At 38.8% G+C, this 25,857-nt stretch overlaps 1 protein-coding gene across 1 annotated transcript in view; it reads left to right on the top strand.

Moving 5' to 3' along the window:
- The window catches only part of USP37 (ubiquitin specific peptidase 37), a 35,293-nt gene extending 9,627 nt beyond the window's left edge, over positions 1 to 25,666 (top strand). The window contains exons 8-24 of the mRNA XM_030454529.1: positions 454 to 538; positions 1,447 to 1,608; positions 2,087 to 2,218; positions 4,050 to 4,173; positions 4,432 to 4,637; positions 5,681 to 5,798; positions 6,921 to 7,000; positions 8,251 to 8,415; positions 9,824 to 9,889; positions 11,049 to 11,199; positions 14,647 to 14,899; positions 17,170 to 17,336; positions 19,115 to 19,175; positions 21,324 to 21,439; positions 22,720 to 22,789; positions 23,145 to 23,283; positions 24,096 to 25,666. Of these exons, the coding sequence (XP_030310389.1) occupies positions 454 to 538; positions 1,447 to 1,608; positions 2,087 to 2,218; positions 4,050 to 4,173; positions 4,432 to 4,637; positions 5,681 to 5,798; positions 6,921 to 7,000; positions 8,251 to 8,415; positions 9,824 to 9,889; positions 11,049 to 11,199; positions 14,647 to 14,899; positions 17,170 to 17,336; positions 19,115 to 19,175; positions 21,324 to 21,439; positions 22,720 to 22,789; positions 23,145 to 23,283; positions 24,096 to 24,183 (2,183 nt within the window). The 3' untranslated portion in view covers positions 24,184 to 25,666. The remainder of the gene's footprint in view (positions 1 to 453; positions 539 to 1,446; positions 1,609 to 2,086; positions 2,219 to 4,049; positions 4,174 to 4,431; positions 4,638 to 5,680; positions 5,799 to 6,920; positions 7,001 to 8,250; positions 8,416 to 9,823; positions 9,890 to 11,048; positions 11,200 to 14,646; positions 14,900 to 17,169; positions 17,337 to 19,114; positions 19,176 to 21,323; positions 21,440 to 22,719; positions 22,790 to 23,144; positions 23,284 to 24,095) is intronic.
- Positions 25,667 to 25,857: the final 191 nt, after the last annotated feature.

Genomic DNA, 25,857 nt, shown 5'->3' with positions numbered 1-25,857 from the left:
CAAACATACAGCAGTTTATGCAGAATTTGGAGAAGGAAGAGAACTTTTCACTTCTGTTTGTTTACTTCAAATTCTAGCACTGTACTGGAAATCATTATTGAGTTTTCTGTGTACCTTGTATACCTGAACGAGAGGTAGTTATTGATTATCTTTCAGGTAGTTAAGATCATTCAGTGAATTTTTAATGTTCAAATAGCAATTTGGATTTGATGGAGATTATGGTACTAACTTGAAACTCCAGCATGTCTTTACTTACAGATGGTTAATATTTGCATTAATATGGAAAGACACATATGCTAAGTACGTGTGTTAGTACTTTCCCAACCAGTTCTGGAAGACAGTATACGAGGATTTTTAAACCTTTTGTCTAAATACTTTGTTTCAGGTAACTCAGTTATTTATACATTACATAACTTGCATAAAAGTGACCTGTCTCACTTTATGTTTCTCAAGGTATTTTACCACTGCAGTCATCATCCTTTTATGGCAGTAGGTCCTCATCAAAAGATTACTCCACGGGCAGTTCCACCCTGGACAGGTAGGACTGATTGCCTAACATGAACTGTAGATTATAATTATTTCCAAGAAACTTGGATTTTCAATCTCCTGTGTCTTATCACATGGTATATAGTCTACATGCATACAATGCATATTGTTTTACTGGTTTTTCCCTCCAGGAATACAATCTAGGTATTCAGTGTGGCTACAATTTGCTCTAGTTACATCTATTCACTCCTGTTATTACTTGCAATAGAAAGGCTTCTAAAAACTACTCCGTTCTATTGTAGTCATTGTGAATGACTGATCCAGATGATGTCAGAACTCTGGATGATTCAAATTATATATAAACTCTGGAACCTAAGGCTGAATCCTTACTTCATTTTTCCCGGGAAGAGAAATGCCGTGAAAATCTTAATTTAATAACAATATTTTAGTAACATTGAACCCTGCTGAAGTTAGGATTACTCTTTGTTAGGCACTATGCAATCAAACTGTCTGTCTCTGCCCTAGATAGATGAGATACAAGATCAAGGAAGAAAAGAAGCATTGTCCACACTTTACACGAGGGACTGAGATCCAGAGTGATTAGGTTACAGGAACAGAAGGCTGAAAATTAGGACTCTGGCGCAGATGTGAATTTTAAGCATACCTTAGGAGTTGTGATCTCATGCTACATTGTTCTTCCTCTCATACAGTGCAGGGAGTTGTTCGGTATCTTAAAAAAATTGGTTACACTGCACACACACCTGTGGATGTAAGGAAATTTAACTAAAGTATTTAAATACTCTGGAAAAAAGTTTTCTCACACCTCTCATGCATTATGATACATGCCAGTTGTCTTGTGCCACTTTACTAGTTCTTGTCTTCTATAATGATACAATTCCAGTGTCATGGACTATAGCTATTTAAGGAAGAGCATTAGAAATCTTATACTTTTTTTTTTAGGTCTACTGTATCCAGCCAGACCCCTTCAGCCAAAAGAAGCCTAGGATTTCTCTCTCAACCTGCCCCTCTTTCTGTTAAAAAAATGAGATCTAATCAAGATTACACAGGGTGGAACAAACCCCGAGTGCCCCTTTCCACCCATCCTCAACAACAATTACAAGGGTAAATTTAATTTTCTTTATCCAGCATTTACACTTTGATTATCAGAACATGTACATTCATGTTATAATTATTTAATGAAAAAAAAATCTGAAATGAAGGAACACTGACAAAGGGAGCTGCTTTCCTATTTTGGAAAATATCTATTCTTAAATTCACTTCATGAGGATTTTAAAAAAGAATAATTTCAGGTAATTCATGTTTCTTTTGTACATTTCCATGATTCATTTCTCTATCTGGTGTATATACACACATTTTTTAAAACTTTGTAGAAACTCATGGATGGTTTCCTTATAAGTGGTACCTCCCATTAATTTTTAGTCTGCACGGGAGGAGGACAGCTCCAATAAAAAAACTCCATGGAGAATTGCTGGGATGAATGTCCCACCTGTTAATAGTGGTGTATTTAACACTGGTGTGTTTAAACACTGATGTACATCCACGTTCAATCTTTTTTTTTTCTTTTTTTTTTTTCTTTCAGATTTTCAAACTTGGGAAACACCTGCTATATGAATGCCATCCTACAGTCCTTGTTTTCAATTCAGTCTTTTGCTAATGATTTGCTTAAGCAGGGTATCCCGTGGAAAAAAATTCCACTCAATGCACTTATCAGGTACTTATCACGTTCTGGAAAGGTTATTTTCTCTTTCATTACTGAGAAAGTAGTTTTTTTAATACTGAAGCAGCTTTGTAGAGGGTAATTTGCTTGTGTAAATAGCAAATCCTAAAATCCTAGAGCTCTTTATATTTGGGAGTTTTATTTTAGAATCAGAAAGTAGGCTATTTAAAATTGCAGTTCTCAGTTAAAGGAAATCTTTTATATCTTCTATATTTCTAGTAGCAAAGTGAAATGCTTCAGAAGAAAATGCAAGAAACTGGAAAATAAATAGATGCAGATTACTAGCTAGTGCTTAAGCTGATGACTTAATATATGAGGGCTTATACCTATTCTAAAAATGGCCTTTGTTTAGTATCTCTGTAGTATGTTTGAATTCTGTATACTTAATATTTTTCTCAATTCATCTGAACCCTCAGTTCAGTCAAACCTCATGTCAAGAAACTCCAAAGGTTTTTGTAATACGTAAAACTTACTTTTCTCTTTGAAATTCGTTTTCCATTCAGATTCCATCCCCAATGCAAACTGTTTACTGCACTGTCTGCCATTTGGGATTTTTATCGTATGTGTTCTCGTGTACCTCATTTCTTTCCTCTCATTAAACAAGATGCAGAACTACCAGAACCATTTCTGTTTCCTTTTCATTACAGTTTCTGTCTTTTGGTGTGGTTTCTATTCTGTTGTTGCTTTGTCTTCTTGAACTCTTCTTACAATACTCAATCTGATGTTGTTCCACATGCTTCTTGAAATGTTTTTTTCCGAATTTTTTTTAGAAAGACCTCTGAAGGTTGTGCCCTTCATACCTAATGGTAAACTCTGTGAGCAGAGCTTATGCCGTAGTACCTCTGATTAATGTTTTTTCTGGTTGCCTATCAATTGCTTTGTAGCAAAAAGGCTTGTTTCCTGAGATGCCTCATAGAGGAATTTTAGATGGTTCAGAGTGAGATGCTGTTACTGTAGCTCAGCAGAACAGTAGAAACTTGTTGAGCTGCACTAAACTGATCAGATTCTTTGGGCAGCTGAGTATTAGTTGTTGGTTTGGGGTGGTAGGGCATTGCACAGGTCTTTTCTGGTTTTTTTGTGTGTGCGTGTGTCACGGAACATGTCATCTTCCCATCACCTTTCCATGTATTTACTATAACCAAAAGTATTGTGCTTGGACTATATTGGATGTGAATCTCCTGTGAAACTGCAAAGCAGTTTTAAAAGAGAACTAAATCACAATAACTCAGAGCCATGGGTAAAGCCAATTTCATCAGTTTTTTAATCAAAGTTACAGGTAATGCTATATGTAGTGTCAACTAAGGAACTCCTCATGGCTCTTCTTGTCCTGGCTTTTTTCTACTGTGTTGTAACACTTTACTGGCAAAATAAATAAGGCTTGAAGTTAAGTGGAAATTTAAAAACAAAAAAATAAATAGAAATTAGTCTGCCCATGCAAGTTGAATTTAATTATTTTCTGTTGTTTATTTTGTTGCAATGTGATTTCATGTCTGCTATCAATACAAATGTTTTCAAAAGCTACTTTTTTCTCTCATTGTGAAAGTAGTAAATTGATAGAGCTTTATAAGTCTCTCTTTACTTTGAACTGTTGTGGAATTTTTTTCTTCATTTGGGTCCTGTTCCAATGATGGCCTTAAATGAGATTTCAAAACACTTGAAATGGAGAAGGTTAATTATATATGAGATATTTTCATACTGAACCCCTAAACCACTCATCACAGAAGAAAAGCTTTTAGAAACTCTTAAATGGGGTATCATGAGTTGTATTTTGTTTCTATAAAGTCCTGGGAAACCAATCAGTGTTTCATTGTATTGATTCCTGCAGACGTTTTGCCCATCTGCTTGCTAAAAAGGATGTCTGCAGCCCTGAGGTTAAGAAAGAGCTGCTCAAGAAGGTGAAAAGTGCCATTTCAGCTACTGCAGAAAGATTTTCTGGGTACATGCAGAATGTAAGTACTGTAGTGTCTAGAAACAATTAAGTGTATTTTGCTTAGTGTTTGGACTGCATGGAACCCCGATCAAGCTCCAACTCTGTTTGCCAGTGACTTGAGCTTTTGACTGAACAATGCTTGCTTGCTGTTTGTTGCAGCAGAACTGTTGTGCTGGATGCAGTGGGCTAAAACATAATTTCCCCAATCTGTGTGTTTGAGAGAAAGATAATGAATGGAGTTGTACCAGATCACTACAATGAGTTTACCTATTCCTAGGATGCACATGAGTTCTTGAGCCAGTGTTTGGATCAACTGAAGGAGGACATGGAAAAGTTAAACAAAACTTGGAAGAGTGAGCCAGTCCCTAACGAGGATAACTCACCCGGCCGGGCTTCTGATGACCTGTCAGCCACCAAAGTTTATACATGTCCAGTTATCAGTAACTTAGAATTTGAAGTTCAGCATTCTATTATTTGCAAAACGTAAGTATGCCTGAGACCTTTTCTCATACTTACCTTAACAACCTGGGAAGTGTTCCCATCTCATACGACTTCATTGCAGGCTATAAGTAGAACTAAACTCTTGTCCGTTTTTTGTCTTCTAAAGCTGTATGTTTAGAAAATATTTTTCCACCTACAAATGCAATAAACTTCACATCACATTGCCTGCTGCTGTAGGACATCTTTAAGCAGTGTTCTTTAGCATGTAGTTCTCCTTTACATATCCAGTGGAAAGCTATCTTGTCCTTTGCTTTTTATATACTGGTTGTATGAGAATAGGCAGAAAATGGGCTTCCCTCTTAAAAAATGGAAGTTGTGTTTTTAGTTTGTTCTTTCTAAAGGCTTCCAGGAATGGCATTTTTTATTGTGTTGTTGTGTATGACCTGTGCAGCACAGTCCCTTATTAGGATGTTTGCATTCCATGGAGTTTTCAAGAACACAGCTATTTGGGAATATTACTTCATGTGTACTGCATTAGTTCCCTAAAATATTTCAAAGTAAATTGGGTGCAGATAGCAATTATTGAAGACAAATGACTGACTTTAGGGTCCTTTTTGTTTGGTTGGTTTTTAATATGGGAGAAAAGAGAAAATTTATTTTTAGATGGACTCAAACTATTTTTTTCCTAAAAAAGCCTGGAAGTATTTCCAGGATTTCTCATCTTCTGGGCTGGGCTGGCTTCTTTCTTCTAAGAATGCTGAATGAAGAAGTGTTCAGCTATCCAGCAGTCACATTGATTTTCTAGGCACCTGATCACTTGCCCCTCCAAAGCAGTATGTGTTTTGGGGTATTTTGTTCTCACCCTTACACAAATGCTTCTTTCCACTTCTGAGGCATCAGAGTGAAATTGCGAAACTCAACTTTGTCATAAACATCAAACTCTTTAATTTTGATGGTTAAAAATAGATTGATCAAGAGGTATATATTTCCTGAGAAGTTAACCTTAGCCTAAGAATTTTAAGTTGTCATTAATTTCAAGTATATTTTTCTTCAGACTTACATAAGCATGGGGTTTTTTTTTTTAGGTGTGGTGAAACAGTCACCAAACGAGAACAGTTCAATGACCTCTCCATTGACCTTCCTCGAAGAAAGAAGTTGCTTCCTTCTCGATCAATCCAGGATTCCCTGGACCTCTTCTTTCGGGTACAGAGTTCTGGGGGTTTTTGTTCAGTGAGGGATATGTATAGGTTATGTATTGTATGGAAATTTTAATTGTGTAGATGATGATTAGTTTCTATAACAGTAATCACAGGTATATGAAATAATAAACTTTGCACTTTTTTGAGGTTTGGACATTAACAGCATACAGGAGTTTTTATTGTGAAGTGCTGTGCAGACATGAACTGATCCTTCCAGTTTTGTTGGGGAATTGGTAAACTTCCCTGTTTTTTGGTGGAAGAGTTGAGGCATAAACAAATAAAAAGTAGAGAAGGAAGGCTGATCAGTTAAGGTAATCACTCAGAAACTGCTGCTTCCTCTCCTGGGCTAGGATGCTTCAACAGGTTACATACTGTCCTAAATTGGCATGGCGGATGTATTGTACCATGCAGGTACAATAATTAAAAAAAATAGTTGTAATGGATGTTCATCTTCTAAGTAGAGGTTTAAGGTGAGGTTTCTGAAAGCTAAAAATGAGCCTCACATCTGTGAATTAGTGTTGTATTTTGTCATCTTGAGGTACATGTGGGTTTTCTCCATTTATAGATAAGAGTTTTCAACAGATAGAATAATTGAGGTGTTTATCCTTCCAAAAGCTGGTAGAGGTCTTATGATTTAAAAAAAATTCTAAAATAATAGAGGTGTCATTTGGCCTCACTTAAAAAGAAGGACTGTAGAAATGTTTGACGGTTGTGTAATTTCAGAACAGTGCTGCTTCCCCTTTTGCTGTGTTCAGAACTCTGGTGCACATCCTTTGACAGGTTTAAATGAGAAAAACTTTTCAGGGGGAGAAAACTAAACCTTGCAAGGTTTACCCCTCTCTTTGGAAACTGAATTGACTGAACCCTGGCTTATTCACTGGTCTGTGCAATAGACTTGCAGTTAAAAATCCACCTGTTGCTACTGGATATGTTGCCAAATTGTAAGCTGGGCTACCTGTCCTCTTATGAGATGCATTCTTGTTAGGTCATGTTGAAGGTGATTATAATTTAAGTGTAATGGCTGTTTTGAGGAGCTTGTGTGACAGCCAGAAGCTCTGTACTTGCTGTTGAGATCTGTTTGATGGGTCATTTGTTACACTGGTAATTTTTCTCTTCTCTTGAACAGGCAGAGGAGATAGAATATTCCTGTGAGAAGTGCAATGGAAAATCTGCTGTTGTCACACACAAGTTCAACAGGCTTCCCAGGTAAATGTTGGTATCTGTTCCTCTCTTTCCTGGAAGCACGTCACAAAAGTGCAAGCAGAAGCTCCTTGGAAAGTAATGCTGGGACGGTGGGGAGGGTGGCATGTAAAGTGATCAGCATGTGAGAAAGATGCACACGCAGACAATAGTTTTCATGCTGTTCTTCAGTTTCCCTCTCTTGGGCACCCTCTGCAGTTTCTTTTTCCTTCCTTCCTGTCACTGCACAAGGAGGCCTGAGTTTTCACTTTTCCTTTCAGGAACCTAAGGGAAATGGAAACAGTAAATACATTGTGGAAGTTCAGTATTTTGTGCTTAGGTCACCTGGTGGGCAGGATCATTTGATCATTTCTTCCTGTGCTGACACATTTTCTCTCTCAAAAAGCGTAGTGCATTGAGGGAGAAGGCTGACACGTTGAGGGTTAATGCATGCTCGATGATTTCTGACTTCAAGGTTAGGTTTAGTTCATTATTTCAAGTGGAAATGATTGGAGGGCATGCTCATTTTCTCTTTGGGATGTCTGTTGGGCCTCTGTCCTTGTCCCAGGTATAGTTATGCTGAACCCAGTAACTTGGTAATTAGTGTTTTGCTTAAGTAGTGCATTTATGCTAGCACTGCAAAGCCCTTTTCATAAATTTTGAATATTAGCACAACATAAGTGATGATACAGCTGCATGATTTAAATAGATAGGACAAAGTGCAGCATAAGAGAGAAGATTCAGTGTAAGGAGGCCTTTTCAGGCTTTTTGTACTGTTGTGATCAAAAGCGCTTGTAAAGAGAAAATGTCCTGACAGATAAATCACATACACAGTGACTGGGCACAGTTCTGCTGTAGTTTTGGGCAGCTGTGTGATCCTTCCATCTCAGTTCTGAATATCTGGGAGTAATAGGCATTGTGGCCTATAGTGATAGTATTTTGACTGTTTCCTACCTCTCACTGCATAGTAGAAGTAGTTTGGTAGAGCTACTTGCTTCTTGACTGAAGAGCAAGGTGGCACAGATTGAAATGGGTAGCATCATGAGTTGGCAGAGTCTGCACTTTGTACCTTGCACAAAGTTGAGTGATGGAAGGAGAGTAATTACCTGTCTCTTGCCAGCTAAGAGGTGGATAGTATTTCCCTCTCCATGCCAAAGTAATAATCTGTTTTGAATTCAGCTGAATGCATTTTATAAACATGGATACTTGGATTTTGAATAGTTTTTCTCAAGCTTCTGTCCTGAGATTAACATTTGTCCTTCTCTCTCATCTTTCAGAGTTTTGATTCTTCATCTGAAACGATATAGCTTCAATGTAGCATTGTCTCTCAATCATAAAGTTGGACAGCAGGTGGTTATTCCAAGATACTTAACCCTGCTTTCACACTGTACAGAAAGCACGAGGCTGCCACTGACGCTGGGATGGAGCGTCCATTCTGCCATGTAAGTGTGCACTTTGTGATCAGTCTGAGCCACGTTAAGCACCTATGTCAAAAGGGGATACAGTTGTCAGATCTCCAGAAGATGTCTGGGTTTGGAGTCATGAGAACATGTATGGAAATGAAACATGACAGAAGCAGTAGGAAGAGTTGGTGGGGCATTATCTAGGGAATATTTCATAAGATAGAATTCTTCAGTGTCTTTGAAAATAGCTTTCTATCCCTACTTTTTAAAATAAGAACTTTTGGCATTAATTTCTAAAAATTTTGCCTTCATCCAAAAGCTAGATAGCCTTCCCCTTCACAGCACACTTAACTGTGCTTAGGAAATCAAACATCCTGCCTTTTTCTGCTAATTTCCACGTGCACCGCCTGTGCTGTCGTTCTTTTAGTATTATTTTTCTGGGACCATTATAGTATCTGAGCATTTCACATGCTGAAAAAACTCTCTCCTTTACCATGTGGCAATTATTTCTATACAGCTGCTTGTCCTGAGACACAGAGACTAAATGTGCCAGTTGTCACATAGGAAGTCTGTGGCAGAATAAGGAACAAGAAACCCACAGGTCTCTTCTGGCCTCTGCCTAGTGATATAACTACAGTAACTGTAGGGAGTTAGGACACATCTGGTGTATATATTCAGCAGGGTAGCACATGCTCTTCTGATGAACATTCAGTGGTGTTTGAGATTTATGTGGAAGCTTCCCAAGAGTCTGCTTTAACAATGGAAACAATAAACACAACAAACAGCTTAAGCTAACCAGAGCAGAAATACTTGAAATTGTTTGAAATAGCTTTCCAGTTGCTTTTTTTAAACAATTTGCATTTAAACCGTTCTGATTGAGCAAAGAATGGAAAGAATACCAGGCTGGTGAGAAGCAGCTCTGGTTTGAGGGGAAGATTATATAAGTCTTCTGTGCTGGCAGCCATCTGGTATCTAGATGTGTAGTGATAGTGATGGCCTTTAATGAGCCTGTGAAAGCATCAAGTGGAGCAGGAAGTTTATTTAGAGCAATGTAGGTAAGAAAGGAGAAATGGAGATGTGGGACATGCCAGAAAACCGGCTAGTCCGGACAGCAGCAAGAGATGGTGGTTTGGGAGCAGAAACACAAGTGTTGGTGGGAATTAAAAAAAATAAATTAATTAGTTGTCTTGACATGGGAGCCCGGAGCCTTTAATTTGTGAGCTTCTCCCTAAGGGTGCATCACTAAGAAATGAATCAAGTTTAAAGGATTATATATGGTTTTGAACAACTGTTGTATATTTATAGCATGATGGAGTTATTACTCTAAATATAAGCAATTAGCAAGTATGTAATGGTATTCCTTTGGTCGTGGATTTGCATGCATAGCAGACAAGTAAACACATTTCTTTGTGTGACTGTTTCAATACATAGTTTGCTTTTTTAATAGTTCTCGTCCATTGAAAGCTTCCCAAATGGTGAATTCCTGTACTGTAAGCACTTCCACACCTTGTAGGTGAGTTATAGGTCTGAAATTCCCTTAGCTTGAAGTTTTGCGGGATAATTTTTAAGGCATTTTATATTTTTATAATTATTCTGTAATCTTTCTACTTCTTCTGTTTTTATCTATTGTAGTAAATTATTTCAGTTACCTTCTCTTAATATTTGAGTTTTATGGGTGTTACATGCTAGCTGAAATTAATATCTGTGGTACAATTTGCCTAGTTGACACTATCACCTTTATGTTTCTCTTGAGAACAAAGCTCTGGGGACTTGTAAGTTAGCAAAGATAACTTTTTTTTTTCCCAGACAGAAAGACTGAGCATTAGAATGATGGATTTATTTTGTACAGATGACTTTTCAGTGCCAGCTATCTTAAACTATCCCACATTTGTAGTTACAAGTCACATATATGAAAAGCTCAATGATTTCTAATTCTGCAGTCTTGCTCTTTTTTCTCTTCTGGGTCAATGGAGTCCCCATGTGTATTTTGGGAGCAGGTGGTTGATTCCATAAGTTTATTTGCAAAGATGAGAGTACATTGTTCTTACAGGCCCCTTTGAAAGGTCCGTTTCTGATAAAGTGCCAAATGTGTTACCACACTCAATAGTTTTGCATTATGGAATTATTAAATAGCAGATTTTCTAGTTGAGCAGAAAGCATGGCTTTCCCAGACTCCCTTGTCTTTTCTTCTAAAGAAACAAGAATTTATCTTATTGAGAGGGCAAAGAGGAAAACTGAGAAAATGGGGCAGATCTGCATTTTTTGTATCATAGTAAGGATGTGGGAAGTCCTGTGTCCTAGCTTAGTACAGAAATCAAATGGTTTGTACTGAGTTCTGTATGTTACTGTGGACTTGACTCTAATAAGTAGTGTCTGGGATTGCTAGGTAATAAAGTGGCAGAATCCTTAGAAGCAAGAGCCACACACTTAGTAAGTTCTAAGGTTGTAAGTTGCTACTGCAGGCTAGAAGTAGGTTTGTCAGTTAACATAGTAAAAGGTGCCTTTTGTGAAAATCTTGCCTAGTATGTTAATAAATTTTCACTGTCAATTGTTACAGTGTTCTGCAAATTGTACTGTGAAAATTGGGTGTAGCACTATAACGTTTACTTCAGAAGAGGTTTGTATGATGCTATGCTGCTATGAAGTTCTATAGCCATGTTTTTAACTTACAGAAAATACAGTTTCAAGTCAAAGAGCTCTGCAGCACCCTGTGCAGATTCTGACAGTGATGATGAGCCATTGAAACGCTCTGTTGCCCATAGCCAAAGGTTGTGTAACATACAGAGTAGAGACCAGCAACAACTGCAAGAAGAGCCAGAAAAGGTAAGAGGAGAAAACCACAAGCTTCCATATACATAGATTCTGTATATGCTCAGGTCTGTCTGAGTAAAATATATGCAAGATAACTCTTTTTTTCTAATTAGCACTGTGAAGAGAGTATTTTACTAATTGACCTCTGTGCAGCTGTTTTGGGTTCCTGCTGGGAGCAGAGGTAATTGTGTGGCACTTAGTTTTCAGATTATGTATACCAGCTGCTTAGTAGTTTTGTCAGTCCTTTGGGAAACTTTCCTCAGTAACATTTTCCAGGTGAAATCTCATGGGCTGTCAATAATAAAATTGTGCAGTAAAGCCCTTGGTTAAATTAGATTCAGTACAAGTTGGGCTAGGCAAAATATCAGTTGAGAAAACTTCCTGCACATCCAGTCTGTATTCCCTGTCATTCCCTTAGCAGGAAGGCGAGTTGTGTGGGGAAGAATGGGTCACCCAGGAGGGAACACAAGAAACTCAGAGCATTATCTTGCAGTACCACATTCTTCCATTAGAGAGTTGTGGGCCTTATGTTTAGGCCCTGCATCTCCACTTCTTGTAAGGTTTCAGGCAGTGTTCACAGAATTACTTCAAGCAAGCAGATAATTGTGGTCTTCATTATGGCATGGAAGGACAGGAATAAAGCTGGCTGAGTATTAGTCAGTAAAAAGATACCTACACTTTCTGATCAGATGGAAAGATTAAACCTCTCAGTTTTTAATAAATGATAAAATAGGGTATTAAATTTTCAGAAGATCCAGAGCTGGGAAGGGCTGCAAGTATATTGAAGCTCAGAAGTACAGTTGAGAATGATCTTGACAAATGAGAGAAATTACCTAAAAATAGGACGGGTCGTACAGTAGAAACAGGCTAAAGGTGCCAATCTTAGCAGGACTAATGATGGTAAATATGGGATGGCAGCAGCTGGGAAGGGAGTGGGCTGGGCCTTCAGAGGGGTGTGAAGGGTGACAGTCACAAGGTCAGGCTGCTTGAAAACAGAAGTGCAGAAGCACAGGCACAGCCTGTGGGTTGTGTGACACGGCCCTCCATTTTTTTCCCAGCAGTGAACTTAAGCTGGAGTTTGTATTTTGTATTCAGCTCTGACTGAAAAGAATTATAGATTAACTAGAGAGGAGCCAGAGGAGAGGAAAATGAATTGTCAGAGGAAAGAAAGTTTTTGGGAGAAAGAGAAGTCAAATTGAACTTCAGTTTCAGGAGAAACCTAGGCAAGGCTTGTGTCTTCAAGGAAGGAAAAGAACTTAATGAAAATACTTGAGCTCTTTTCCATGTCTGTGTTAGAACAAGAATAGACTAAGTTGCAGACAGTGATTTTTAGATTAAATATTAAGGAAAACTTACTCATGCTCAGGGTATGTAGGGTTGGAATGGATTGCTTTTGGAGAAAGCATAAAACCTTTCCTGAAAGTCTCAGAAGCAGGGTAGCCAACTGCTGTACTGCGTGGCACATACATGGCCGTGAGTGGAGGAAAGAAATTAGCTTGTCTTTGAAAATCCCTCATATGTATTTATATGAAAACTGTTGTCCCAAAAGTGTGTCTAAACTGTCCTTCCTCAAGTATTGCTGGTAAGGAAGTGCAGGTAGTCTCTATCAGACAAACGCTGGGAGTGCAGAGATTGTGGGAATAAAGCCTATTAATTTGAATAGCAAATTAACTATAGGCTTTCCAGCCTGTTGTGGGAAAGAAACAGTGGTGGTGATGATTCCACACAGGTGACTTTGTGGCTGTGCACATTGGCCACTCCTCAGCCGCAGGCCTGACCAGCTATCTGTCATCATCAGGATCCTGTGTCCTTCTCAGTACTGTCCTGGGAGGATCTAACCCTGGAAAGTGGAATAGCTGCTGCTGCTGCACCATTTCCCATTGAATACTTCCCCCAGCAGCTGCTCATGGGGTTGAATTATGGGCTTGTCACTTGCTTTCTATGGACAGTGTTACCCCTGCAGGGCACTCCTTGCAAAGCAGTGCTCCTGTGTGACTCTGGGCTGTAGGATAAATTGCAGTTACACAGCTAAAGTGAGCAGAACTGCAATTCCTGTGATTTCTGCCTCTGCAGATGAAGTAGTATTTGAAGTACTTTTCAAATATATTTATTTAAAGCAGCCAGTATTTAGAGCCTAAGATGCTTAAAATCTATGCAAATAATTTATAATAGAAAACTTGTATTCAAATAATGCACAAATCTTGCCAAGTCTTTAAAGTCCAGCCACTGAACTTGGGGTAGTTGTTGGCAAACTGCCTGGAACTAGAGTTTGCTGAAGAGCCAAACCAGTTTTGACATTACTAGCCCACAGGTGCAGAGAAAGAAATAAGAATGCTTAAAAAGCAGGTACTTGGCTTTCCTTAATCAGTGCATAAATAGATGTGAGGAGAGAGGTTGAAATTTCTAAGTTCTAATTCTTGAAGGGCATGATGTCTAGAAAGAAGCAATTTAATTGGCTAATTCATTTGCCAGTCTTGTTTGATATGCTAGTTTTAATACAAAGTGTTTGATATGCAAAACTAGTCTTGATCATCAAAAGCTTGCTGTATTTAAGTAAAAAGCATCCGTAAAAATGTATATTTTAACAAATTTTAAGATCCATTTGAAGGCAGTTTGGAGTAAAGCCTGGATAAGTACATTCTGATAGAAACTACTTTTCCACATTTTTAATATAGGAATAATATTTAACATATGGTAAGTAGTGTAATTGTGTAAATATGTATACATGGAGGCTAAGCTCATGATTAACAGTTAATATCAAAATGATTGAAACTACTATATTAGTTGCAAATCAGTATGGTGTAGGAGTTGATGAGTGTCTGTTTTAGGAAAATAATTCAAAAAGGAAAAAAATCAGATTAAGATTAAAGTATTTTTCCTCTCCTTCAGTTTGAAGTAATTCTGTTCACCTTAGGAAAGAATAATTCCCCCCTTTTCCTTTTTACCTGTTTTCTTACTTGGTTGTCAGAGTCCTCCCCACATACATGATGAAGCACTAAGCCTAATTTTAATTGCTCTTCATACCAGCCTGATTTCGGATCCTATTCTTCTGTCCCTGTGTTCAAGTTCAATTACTCTCATGTTCCTGCTTCAGCCTCTGTTAACAAACTTGCAATTTTACTACTGGTGCCTCAGCACTGACTTGCCAGAGGCTTGGGGATTCATGAGAACCTAAAGGTGGAACACGTGTTGAAAGAAACAAGGAGGGAGGAGTTATCTTATGTATGTTAATCCATGGGGCCTGTGAAAACTGGTTGTAGTTTGTATTTAAATGTTATTCCTTGGAGTGAGTGTAGCTACAAAGGTTGTCTCTCCATTGGGTCTCATAAAAGTGTTTAATGTTGACAGAGCCAAGCTCCCACTCCCTGAGGTTAATAAAAAAAATCTCCACAGAAATGTAAAGCTGATGGTATACACCTGTTCATTCAAGCACTTAATCATTGCTCCATTGATCTCTAGGGTTCAAAGAGAAGTAAAATGGAGGGTGATAAACCTGAGCTGAGTAATGCTGGTTTTGATGGGATGAGTGAAGATGAGCTGCTAGCAGCTGTCCTAGAGATTAGCAAAAGGGAAGCTTCTCTGTCTCTGAGCCATGATGAAGATAAGCCCACAAGCAGTCCAGACACTGGTTTTGGAGATGATGAAATTCAGGAGTTGCCAGAACACCTGGAATCTATGGAAATGGAGAAACCCAAAGCAGCATTAGACTCAGGTAAGGCAAAGAAACTGTCTTAATTGGATCATAGCAAGCAAAAGCAGGTTGCTGACAGCAGTGGGTAAATAATGTATTATACCAGAATCTGGATGCAGCTGTGCTGTTGAGACTGCCTGACTTCCTCTGAGTTTTCTTACAGTTGCCCTTGTATAAAGTGTTTAGTTCACTGAACTTTGAAAATGTATTTTCTCGTATGTCTGTAACCTTTCTGGAAAAGGTCTGGTCATCTTCAGTGTTAATTTCCATCTTTGTCTCTACTGATTACCACATGCTTCCACTGATTCCCATACCAGACAATTCAATTTACAAGGATTTGGCAGTGTCTGAAACTTAATCTTTCATAATCAGAAAGTATTTTCATTTTTGTAGCTGCTACAGCCTTAGCTGTGTGGTAACAGCATTCACATTGCTGATGTGCAAGTGATGTCTGGGGTGCATAAAAGTAGGAATGCTTTCTTAAACACAGTTATTTTGTTACTAGTTACTAAAGAATTTAACTCTGTTTCTGTAGTTTTTAATACTTTGTGTGAGACACGACCCCTGAGCATAAGAGGTCAACAACAAGTGTATTATGACCTCCTACCCAGAAACAGTTAAGTACAAGAAAGAGCCTGTTTGATCTCAGTGTGGGGAAACAGAGTGTCTTCCTTTTGTTGGCTGAAGGAAATGTAAATGTTTACATGCTACATGCTTTCAGGTAATTATAGTTTTTAATCCCACTTGCACAGAAAACCAGACAATATTTTCCTTCTCCTGGAAGAGCCAGGAGGTTAGATATTGACAACAACAAAATCCCATTACACTACTAAAAAATCATAATTGTTTCACTGGACACCTCTAGACACCATTGATGCTGCAAGGCAATGTGTAAGAAAACAAAGTCCATGGTCAGCCTTGGTTGTGCCCCCCTTTGTATATGCTAATGCTGCTTATAACTGTGTGACAAAACTGTGAGAGTGTAGATGCATAAATGCATCTCTGTCCAGGTTTTCTTTGAAAGTGTAATGTAATTATTTGAAAGCTCTATTGTGACACTTAAGGTTGTGTAAGTACTCACAGCATACAGTTTGGCATTCAGATGAGATATGTGTCTGTGTATGTTGAGCTACCAGTTACGGCAGCTGCATGTAACATGCCAAGACGACCACAATCCTGTGTTCTATTTAAGGGAAACCTAATTGCAAAGAATACTTTGCTGTATTACACAAAATAATTCTTGACAGATTTAAACTTGGACCATTTCATGTTACCCCTAGTAGTATTTTTGTAACCACTGAATAATTTGTGGTGCTTGGAAAAAAAGCTGACTTAGATATGACAGATGATGTTTTTCTCTGGTACAGGATCCTCAAATAACTGTTGTGTTAGTATTTCCTCTTATATTGGAAGCTTTTAAAGGTCATGTAATAAATTCTGTTTTGCTTTTCATTTTAAGAGGATTAGACTGATGGATTATAGTTCTGGTTTTGGTGGTCTTGTGTTTAAGAGGTCACAGATACTGAACCTGCCTTGTATAATCCTTTCTAATAACTCATTAGCAAATGTTGAAGGGCAAAACTATAAAGTTTCACATGTTGCTGCATGTCCTGACTCTCCTCAACTAGAAGCATATGGGAGAATGAAAGTGTCCTGCAACTGCAGGAGGAGATGTGTACAGTAGTTTAATGAATGTTCATTCCAGAAGCTTTTTACAAAACTTCTGCCATAGTGCTCACTTTAAGGGTGAACTGAAAAGTTATAATCTTATTGTACTTTTAAAACACCAGTGTTAAAAAGACTGAGGCTCATACCTGAAGCAGAAAGTCAACAAATTTATCAGTGCTTAAGATTTGTGCTTCCCTCTGTCTTACATATGATTTGACTTTAATTGTGGTTTCAACTGTAGTACTCTGAGGCATAATATACAATGCAAATTTTTATAATCCATTGCTCCTTCTAGAGAAATTCAAGTGTCGTCTTCATGGCTGCAGAAACCTACTACTGATATTTGTCTATCTTCCTTTAACTAAACTTGCTGATTCTTAGTGAACATAAAAGGCTAAGAGAACAGGTTAATCAAATGGTTCATCTTACACCTGTTAAAATACGTGTAAGACTGCACTTTGGAGCTTTTTCCTTTAGGTCTTTGTGTGGGTTTTTTTGTAGCTGGTGAGCTCTCCTTGTCAATAGATGTCACTGTGCTACAAGGATTGTGGGGATTTAAAGAGGATTTAGCTGGTAACAAACACAAGACCTAGGAAAACATAACTGTATTTCTGATTCTTCAGGTCCTGCCAGTTTCACTGAGATAACTAAAGATTTTGATGAGAATAAGGAAAACAAAACTCCTGAAGGTGCCCAGGGGGAAGTTGACTGGCTGCAGCAATATGATATGGAAAGAGAGAGGGAAGAACAAGAACTTCAGCAGGCACTGGCTCAAAGCCTTCAAGAGCAAGTAAGAAATAAGATTTGCTTCTTTGGGTTTTCTTTCCCAACACTGGAAATCTGATGGCTGAAAGCAAAGCCTGTGTTCAGACAGTAACTGCAAGGGGATTCTGCGGCTTTTCTGAGTTGACAAAAGGTTTGGGTTTCTTCTAGCTCTGGTGTCAGTACAGTGATGATACTGGATGCATCTGTGCACATTTCGTGTGCTTCACAAAACATATATCACATCACAGATGCAGATTTCTGAAAGCTTTCTGTGCACACTATTGCACTGGTTTGTAACATTATATAAAAACAGTGGTAAATTAAACTCTTACTACCTGTCCCTGAGAACCAAGCCCACCTTTAGCTTCCCTGGCAGTTGCTCCTTGAAGCATCTTGTGTCAAGGCTCAAAAGTTTCAAAGCAAAGGCTAGGAACAGCCATGCCAGGTCAGGTTAAAGATCTGTCTATCCCTGTGCCTTGTTTCTGGTAATAGCAAGTAAGGCATGCTTAATGAAGAATATAGGAACTGAGCATATATGTGATCCTTCCCTCCTAGTAAATTGGAAAAGGGATCCCAAATAATTCAGTCTAAAACAAGTCCTTTAAATTAGACTTGGAAAGAACTGGTATCTCAAATTATGTGCAAACCATCTGTATTCCACTTGAATTTCGAGAGCTGTAACTGATTTTGACAAGTTAAACCAAGCCACTGAGACTGAAGTAAGCACTTAACCAGGTCTTTCTTTAAATTTAAAGTGCCCTTGTCTGCTCTCTATTAATAAGAAAGCTGTCATGGTTTTCCTTATGAGGTCTGATGTTTCCATGGCTCTTGTATTTTCTCTCCCATTCCTCATTATGAGGTTCTGGTTGGTATGTTCCATGCCAGATGTGATCAGCTTTGATTCAGTGATGCTGAATAGTTTAACAAAGATTCCTGCTTTAGAAATAGTGAGATAAAAGGCCTCATGCTAATAATGTAGAACTGCCCTTTGAGTGTTGTTCTGCTACACTTCTGAAGAGAAAATCTGCTATTCTAATGACTTAGGCATAGAAATGCAGTAGCTGTGGTTATCTTGATTTGAATTACATAGTTAGGGTTCTGTGTTCAGGTGCACTGAAAGCATTCAAGCCCTGAATTAAGACAGATTATTAAATATTATTCACTGACTTGCTGTAGCTCTGAGCTTTCAAGGGTAGTAGGAGGAACAGGGGCATGATGTTATCCAAAGATTAGGAGGGTTTGTTGACTTGGGGTTTCCTTGCCACTGGTTCACGGTTGTATTTTTAGTACCTAGTTGTTTAATGGTCTTTTTTTGCATCCTGCCTTTGTGAACTACACCTGTTACACAGAGCCACTGGCTCTACTTCCAGGTAGTTGTTAACTCCTGACAAATTTTATTATTTTTAAGCTATCTTCAACTGGCTACAGGCAGAAGTTTGTCAAAGCGTGAGGAGCTTTGTGTGTAAGTGACAGCTTTCCTTAGTGAAGGGTTGCAAATTCATTCAGATGCTTTTCAGATTAATGATCCAGAGAGAGCTTTCGGTGTTACTGGAGACTCGCTCTGCTGCATACCAAACTTCAGGAGCTTTGACTAGTCTTAATGAAGGTTTGTCCCAGGTTCTGTTGCACGGGAACATTGGGCTCTTGCTGGTTGCAAACATTCCTTCACACAGAACCTTTAATTTACAATGTCAGGTTTGTTGTAGTAACCAGAACAGCACAGTTTCAATGGAAAAAGAGCACCACAAGAATTTTAAACAGTGAAGTGTCTCAATGAGCTAAGTTTTGTTCTCTTCCCATCAGGAGGCACGAGAACAAAAAGAAGATGATGACCTTAAACGAGCCACGGAATTAAGTCTACAAGGTGAAACTTATTTAGCTTCTCCCAGGATGTTGCTTTTGAGGGAAAATGGATTTGTATGTATTTAAGACAGCTGGGATTTCGTGCTGGCTTGGTGTGTACTTCGTTGTGTTTGGCTTTGCTTAGGTTAGCTTTCCTTGGTCTTAGTTGTGAAAATAGGAAAATTACTTATTTCAGTCTCCTTGAGTTTTAAATTTTATTTTTATATTTTAAAAATATATAAATCTTTATAGAATATAATAGGCTGAGTCTATAATAGAATATTTATATAGTATTAAATATACATCACATTAATATATACAGTAACGTATACCTTGAAATTTTGCATTTCCAACAAAAGCCAGTATGCTAATGGCTCTAGTCAGAGCCTAAGGATTATTTCTTTCTTGCATTGATATTTTACTGCTGATTGATGAATTCACCAACCCTGCCTGGAAAAAATGAGTAATTTCTGCATCTGTCTTGATACAGGATGGAAGGGAGGCAGACCTCACTGTAAAGTATAGCTGTTGGGGGTGAAAAAAGAAACCCAAACTACAATGTCTATCTTTTCCAAATCCAAACAGTGTAGTGAGCATCAGGCACTGTTTAACATTTGTGTGAGGATGGCATGTGAGTCTTCTCACACGGTCTGGTAGCATAACCGAGACAAAATTCCTGCTCCGAAGAGGGAGTGGGAAGGGTAACAAAATGTTGTGCTAAGATTCTCGTAGTTGCTCAACAGATTTAGAGGCCCTCAGGTATTACTGGATGAACCTGTGTCTGCTTCTGAAGTAAGCTGAATTCTGCTTAAATGTCCTTCAGCCTGAGTCCTGTCCCCTGATGGGCTTTGGCAGACAGAGTGAATGCCCAGTCCTTCTTAGGTACCTTGATTCATGGCTTAGAAGAGTTCCTTCGTCCTGATTCACACCCTCTTGACTTAAACATAAGCATTGCCTTGTGCTTCTCAACTCGCTGCGGAGTTGTTTGTAAAGGCATCAGCTAGCAAGAGATGCTGATAATCTTAAGCATGTGTCTGGTAGTATTTGTCTTAGAAAGTTTCCCAGAGGTGCTGCAATCAAAGAGCCACTAGTTATGCGAGGACTGTTGGTGCAGTGGCATTTAGCAATACCCATGGCAAGTGCCTCTAGCAGAGACCTCCCTAAGTGGCTGCATTTATTGGCTGTAGTCGGGCTTATAGCAGCTCAAATAAGTGTGGAAACCAGCCATAAAATATTCTCAGTTAAAGGGATTAATCTGTAAACTTCACAAGAAGATTATACTAATCCAGCATTTGATGGTTTAACAGGAGAAGCAGTGTGAGAATCTCTTTGGCAGAATAGCTTCATCATAACTGGCACAATAGTCTCTTGAAGAAAGAAAAAAAAAAAGCATCCTGAGCAGTGCCCTCTTAATCTCAACTGTCCTGTTTATCTCAATTTCTCACTCTCCCAGGACTTCATAGTTTTAATTTAGCTGGTGAAAGCATAGCTGCTTCTCCTAATGAGTGCTGTAGAAAATCTTAAATTAGTTGGGTGGCTGCAGAATCCCAGGAAGCTTGGAACAGTGTGTACAGGGAGCAGTGGTGCCTTCCGGCTCTTTACAGAAGGCTGCCTGCATTTTGCTCAGCCAAGCAAACTGGAAGTTCCTGCGGTGAGCAGCCTTCTTACCATTGAGAACAATGAAAAGATGCCTGCTGCCAGCAGTAGCATTTTGATGCCAGTTTTAATTGAAAAATTTACTTGGTTAATGCAACTTAGAGCACAAACTCTAAATCATAGCTTCTCACTACAGAAACATAAGAGTTCTCAGTCCAGGTTGGCTGTACTGCTTTTAACGTCAGTACTGGCTGCAGACCAGTGTGAATTGGGTGTCGTCCAGCTGTCATTGCCACAGTGCCCTTTTATAAAAATAGGAGAGAGATGATGCTGAAAATTAATTCTGTAGTCCAAGATACAGTTCCTAACAATTGCTCTTGTTGAGGAAGGGAGGGTTTTGTTAGTTTTGTTCTGTTTTTTTTAAATTCCAATATCTCCTGCTTTCCTTGAAAAGGAAGCTTAAGTAAGCACAATAAAATACTCGTGTTTTATGTGGGTAGATATACTTCAACCTGTTGTGCATTCCTCTGTGCACCAAGGCTTCTCACACTATTGTTGTTTCCATACTATCTAGAGTTTAACAGCTCACTCTTGGACAGCGTTGGTTCTGATGAAGATTCTGGGAATGAGGATGTGCTTGACATGGAGTATTCAGAAGCTGAAGCAGAAGAGCTGAAAAGAAATGCTGAGGTGTGACCTGTGATTTCAAAAGCCAGCTGAGAAATAAATACCCCCTTACTGTCAGTTTAGCATTGGAGGTAGTTGTACAGAACAGATATAGAGTCCAGAAAGGTCTTTTATGTTCAAAAGTGAGAAGGTAAAAAATTTGTATCCTTAAGAGTCTGTTGTGTTGTGTTATTTTAATTAAAGCAAAACAAACAAAAAAACCCAAAACAAACCAGCAAGCCACCTGCAAAGACCCCCTGAGTTTCTCCAGGATGTGGATGATGATGAAAATGAAAAAATAATTTTATGCCAGAAATGTTCTAGTGCAAGTAGAGCAGTGTGCCTGAAATTTTAACTTACTGAGAGAGATTTCAGCCGAAGTGGTAGTTCAGTTGCAGCTCCATGGGATTCTATCTAGATCCTGCACCATCAGAACTTTCAAATTGCAGCAAAAAGGTATTCCCATTCAGTGAAATTTAACTATAACCTCGACTGTGCTGCTGGCCACCAGCATTCACAGACTCCTCACAGCAGTGCTGTGAAAGTTATCTGCTTGCTCCAGTGGAAGGAGTACTGTGTAGATCAGGGAAGGTTAAATAATTGGAGTTTCTTTAAGGAGTTTTTATTTTCTTACAGTTCTCAACCAGTTTCCTTACCCTTAAGCCAAGAGTTAACATTTTAAGACTATTGTCTCTGAATCATATCAATAACATTTCCTGGTCAGAGAGGATTTAAAAATAATTGTCAACTACCATAGTTTATTTTTATTGTCGGTGAATAGACAGAGCATGCTTCCTGCATGCTAAGAGGGCATTGTCTGATGACATTACAGGTTCAGGATGAGAGAATCTATGCTACATATCCGGTATTAGCTGTTGAATCTGTGTACCATTATCAAGGATATTTCTTTCTTTGATATTTCAGAAGTAAGCGTATTGTTCCCTTTTTGCTTTTCTGTGTTTATTTGGTAGATTAATTCTGACATCAGTGGAAGTTGCTCAGGAAATGGGTGTTTAGAAAACTTTGCAGTGTTGTAGAGCTCATGTCAGCATCTGTTCTGAGGTCAGAGTGGCTTCTTTGCATCTTCATTGGCTCTCTGAAAGATTAAGTAAGATGGAAAGCTTTTTCTTACTTCTGGACCAACTTTTGGTCTGAACCAGGGCATCCTTTCCTGTAATCTTTGATTGGATTGTAGCTTTGAATACAGTAACCAAAGCTTTTATCTTGAGTATAAATCTGATTGTTCATAAGCTATGTGGGACAAACATTAATGCATAAAAGCTTTAATTGGACTTTATTTTTAGACAGGAGAGCTTCCTCACTCCTATCGTCTCATCAGCATTGTCAGCCATATTGGAAGCACTTCATCTTCAGGTAAAAGATACCAGATTTTATTCTTAATCTCTTACGTAGCTTTAAAAATCTGTAATACAGAATTGCCATTGCAGGATTACTTGCAGAGAAGTGTTCAGGCAGCAAAGCAAGTCTATCAAGTGACTTGCTGGTGGGGGAACAGGTTGAGGATGTCATGGTGCCTAAATGGTATGTGAATGAAGTATGGTTCATGGGGTCCATAGAGTTGCTTGTGCTTGGTACCAGCTCATTGACCATGATCCTAAGGGTGTTCTAGCACTGAAATCTGACATAGGTTGCTGGACCAGGCTGAGTGGCTAACCAGCTTACTGGTTGAACTGCAGCATGAAACGAAGGTGCATTCTCTGTTTTTAAGGTCATTATATCAGTGATGTCTATGATATCAAGAAGCAGTCCTGGTTCACCTACAATGACCTGGAAGTGTCTAGAACTCTAGAGGCCACTGTTCAGTGTGACAGAGACCGAAGCGGCTACATCTTCTTCTACATGCACAAGTAGGTGCCTTGGGGAATTTTGGTGCAATAATTGCCTTCCGTTTGTGAGGAAGCAGGCTTCTCTTCCTCTTTGCTGGTATAAGAATTATCTCCATGTACTTGTCAGAAGGAACTGTAGTCAGAAATTAAATACAAAAAGACAAAACTGAAGTGCTCTGAGTTCAGAGGTGTGAAAATATGTTTCACTAACACACAGGGTTTTAAAAACATTCATTAAACCATCTTTTGAGAAAGGGATTCAGTATCTCACCTATGCCTTTAGAATTATGCACTAGGAGTCATGATGGAGCTTTGGCTTTTCCCTTAAGTGCCGTGGTATTTGTAAATGCCCTTATTCCTTGCTCCTGCTGATTGTGTTCTTGCAGCCATGGTCATCTCAGTACACAGGCAGCATGAGGTTTGTAAGTAGAAGTTATATCTTCTCAGGCATACAGAACTGAAGAAGAGTTTTTGTGCCTTAGTTTGTCCCCTTCTATCTTTACTGGTTGCTCTAATAAAGGATATTACTTTATCTAAAGGCTGTGTCTGGTGTTGCTTCTGATCCTTTTACCAGCCAGGACTTAATTTCAGTATTGTTACTATTCTCTTAGGCTTACTGGTGACCTTATTCATTGTAATAAATGGAAAAAAAAAGGCCCTGTAGGATTCAAGGAGCCTTGCTTAGAGATGCCAGATAAGACACCTTTCTCTGCCAGGATCTGTGACGTTTGAGTTTGTGGATTAAATCCAGTTGTCAATTCCGTCAAGGCTGTCTCATGTAGCAGTTTGTTGTTGTACTTAAATTTCACTGTTGGTCTTTCCCTCTGTTCTAGGGATATCTTCGATGAGTTAGTAGAAACAGAAAAAAATGCACAGCCACTTAGCATGGAAGTTGGAAGATCGGTTCGTCAGCCTCTGTGAAAAGTAAAACACCTTGTTCCTCCTGAGGAACAAGGAAGTTTCTGAACTTTTGCCAGACATGCAGGAGTAACTAACAGCTCAGGGCCAAAACAAGAGGCAAAAGGTAGAAAAATGGGACGCTCAGTTTGTTGAACCATCTGTGCAAGTCCTGGGCCTGAACCACATGTTTAAACCTTGACATCCCAGAATGTTCCTCCTGTGGTGAAGTTTTTATTGTTCCTCAAATAATTTTGTCAGCATGGAGCCTTAAAGTTGCATCAAGCCACAAGACTACAGCTGCTCATAAACTGATTTAAAAAAAAAAAAAATAGTGCAAAAAGGGACTCGACTATAAAAGCCCACTCACCTGTGAGACATGAGTGGTGAAGATTTACATATCACTTGACCTTTTTTTTTTTCTTTATTTTGCTTTTTTTTTTTCCTCCAAGAGCAATTTGAGCAATAGATTCTGTAACCTAGTGTATGTTGTGTTGGTAATATTCACTGGAAACACAGATCACTGATACCAGGCATTTTGGAATCACTCAAGCTGATGCATTTTGACATTGATGGATTTGTGAGCACTCTGCTATTGATGTGCAGTTCCAGGAAACAAGCTGTCAGTGCTGTGGAATGTATTGCATACCTGGTGGCAGCTCTGTTGGGCTCTTGTTGTTTTGTTTTGTTTTTTACACCGTTCACTGTCATCCTCCTTTCGATGTGAGATATTTGTGGTATCTTTAGTTTTACAAGTTCTGTTACTTGATTGCATTTTCTTTGTGTGGTTGTTGCATAATTTCAGTGTGGACGGGAGAGGAGAGGTCTCCCTTAGTGTGTGCAGTGTTTCACACTGAAATGGTATTGCTGAGGGCTGCTCTGATGTAACTCTGGGGGGAGGTGAATACCTGGAGCAGACCAAGAACAGTAGCAGGAGAAGTAGCAGTAGCTGCTTGTCATCTTCTGGGAGGGGAAGAACTTGCTAGCATTACCCTTTCTGTGCATGTCTGGGTCATTGTGAATCAGGAAGGGGGGGAAAAGGCAGGGTCTGCAGGACAGCACTTGGCACTTGATTTGTGATTGAACCATCTTGGTCTTCTCATATCCCAGTGTAAGAGAGTTTTTACTGTAGCTCTGCCTCTGGTCTCCTTTCTGAGGAGTGCAAAGCACTCAAACTGTGAAACTAAACCAGGTGAAAAGCTTTCAGAAAGCCCATGTTCAGCATGAACAGAACACAAGTAAGAAGAATTGTTGTGTTTTACTGGATTTGGAAAAATTACTCTTCATTTATAGCTTGTTTCAGCAGGGAGGGGAAAGGTCTAGTGTCTTCATCTTTTCAGCACCTTTGCACTTATTTATCAGGGGCAAATGTTTCCTTTTCCTGGCATTTACCTATTTCAGAGAAAATGTTGCTGTTAAGCAGAGTAGTTACTCTTGTTTGCCTCTGGTTCTGATTTTTGCAGCTTGGGTTTTAGAGGTGAAAGACTTCTTTTTTAAAAAAATGAAATTAAACAAAAAGCCCAGTTGTTTTGGTTTATTTTGCTTACAAGAGAGCTTCTGGGTTTTTAAAACTTTTGTTAGGAGTTTCTCAGGAATAAATCAGCTGAAGCAAAGCAGACGAAACAATCGATTTAAAAGAGAGCAGGCACTTCTGCCATGGGTACTTCCTACACTAGAGCACATATCCTAGCAGGCTGA

Source organism: Calypte anna, chromosome 7, assembly GCF_003957555.1.
Source record: "Calypte anna isolate BGI_N300 chromosome 7, bCalAnn1_v1.p, whole genome shotgun sequence".
In the NCBI taxonomy this organism is placed as follows: domain Eukaryota; kingdom Metazoa; phylum Chordata; class Aves; order Apodiformes; family Trochilidae; genus Calypte; species Calypte anna.
Note: the sequence above shows the minus strand (reverse complement) of the source record. Positions and strands in the feature narration are given on the sequence as shown.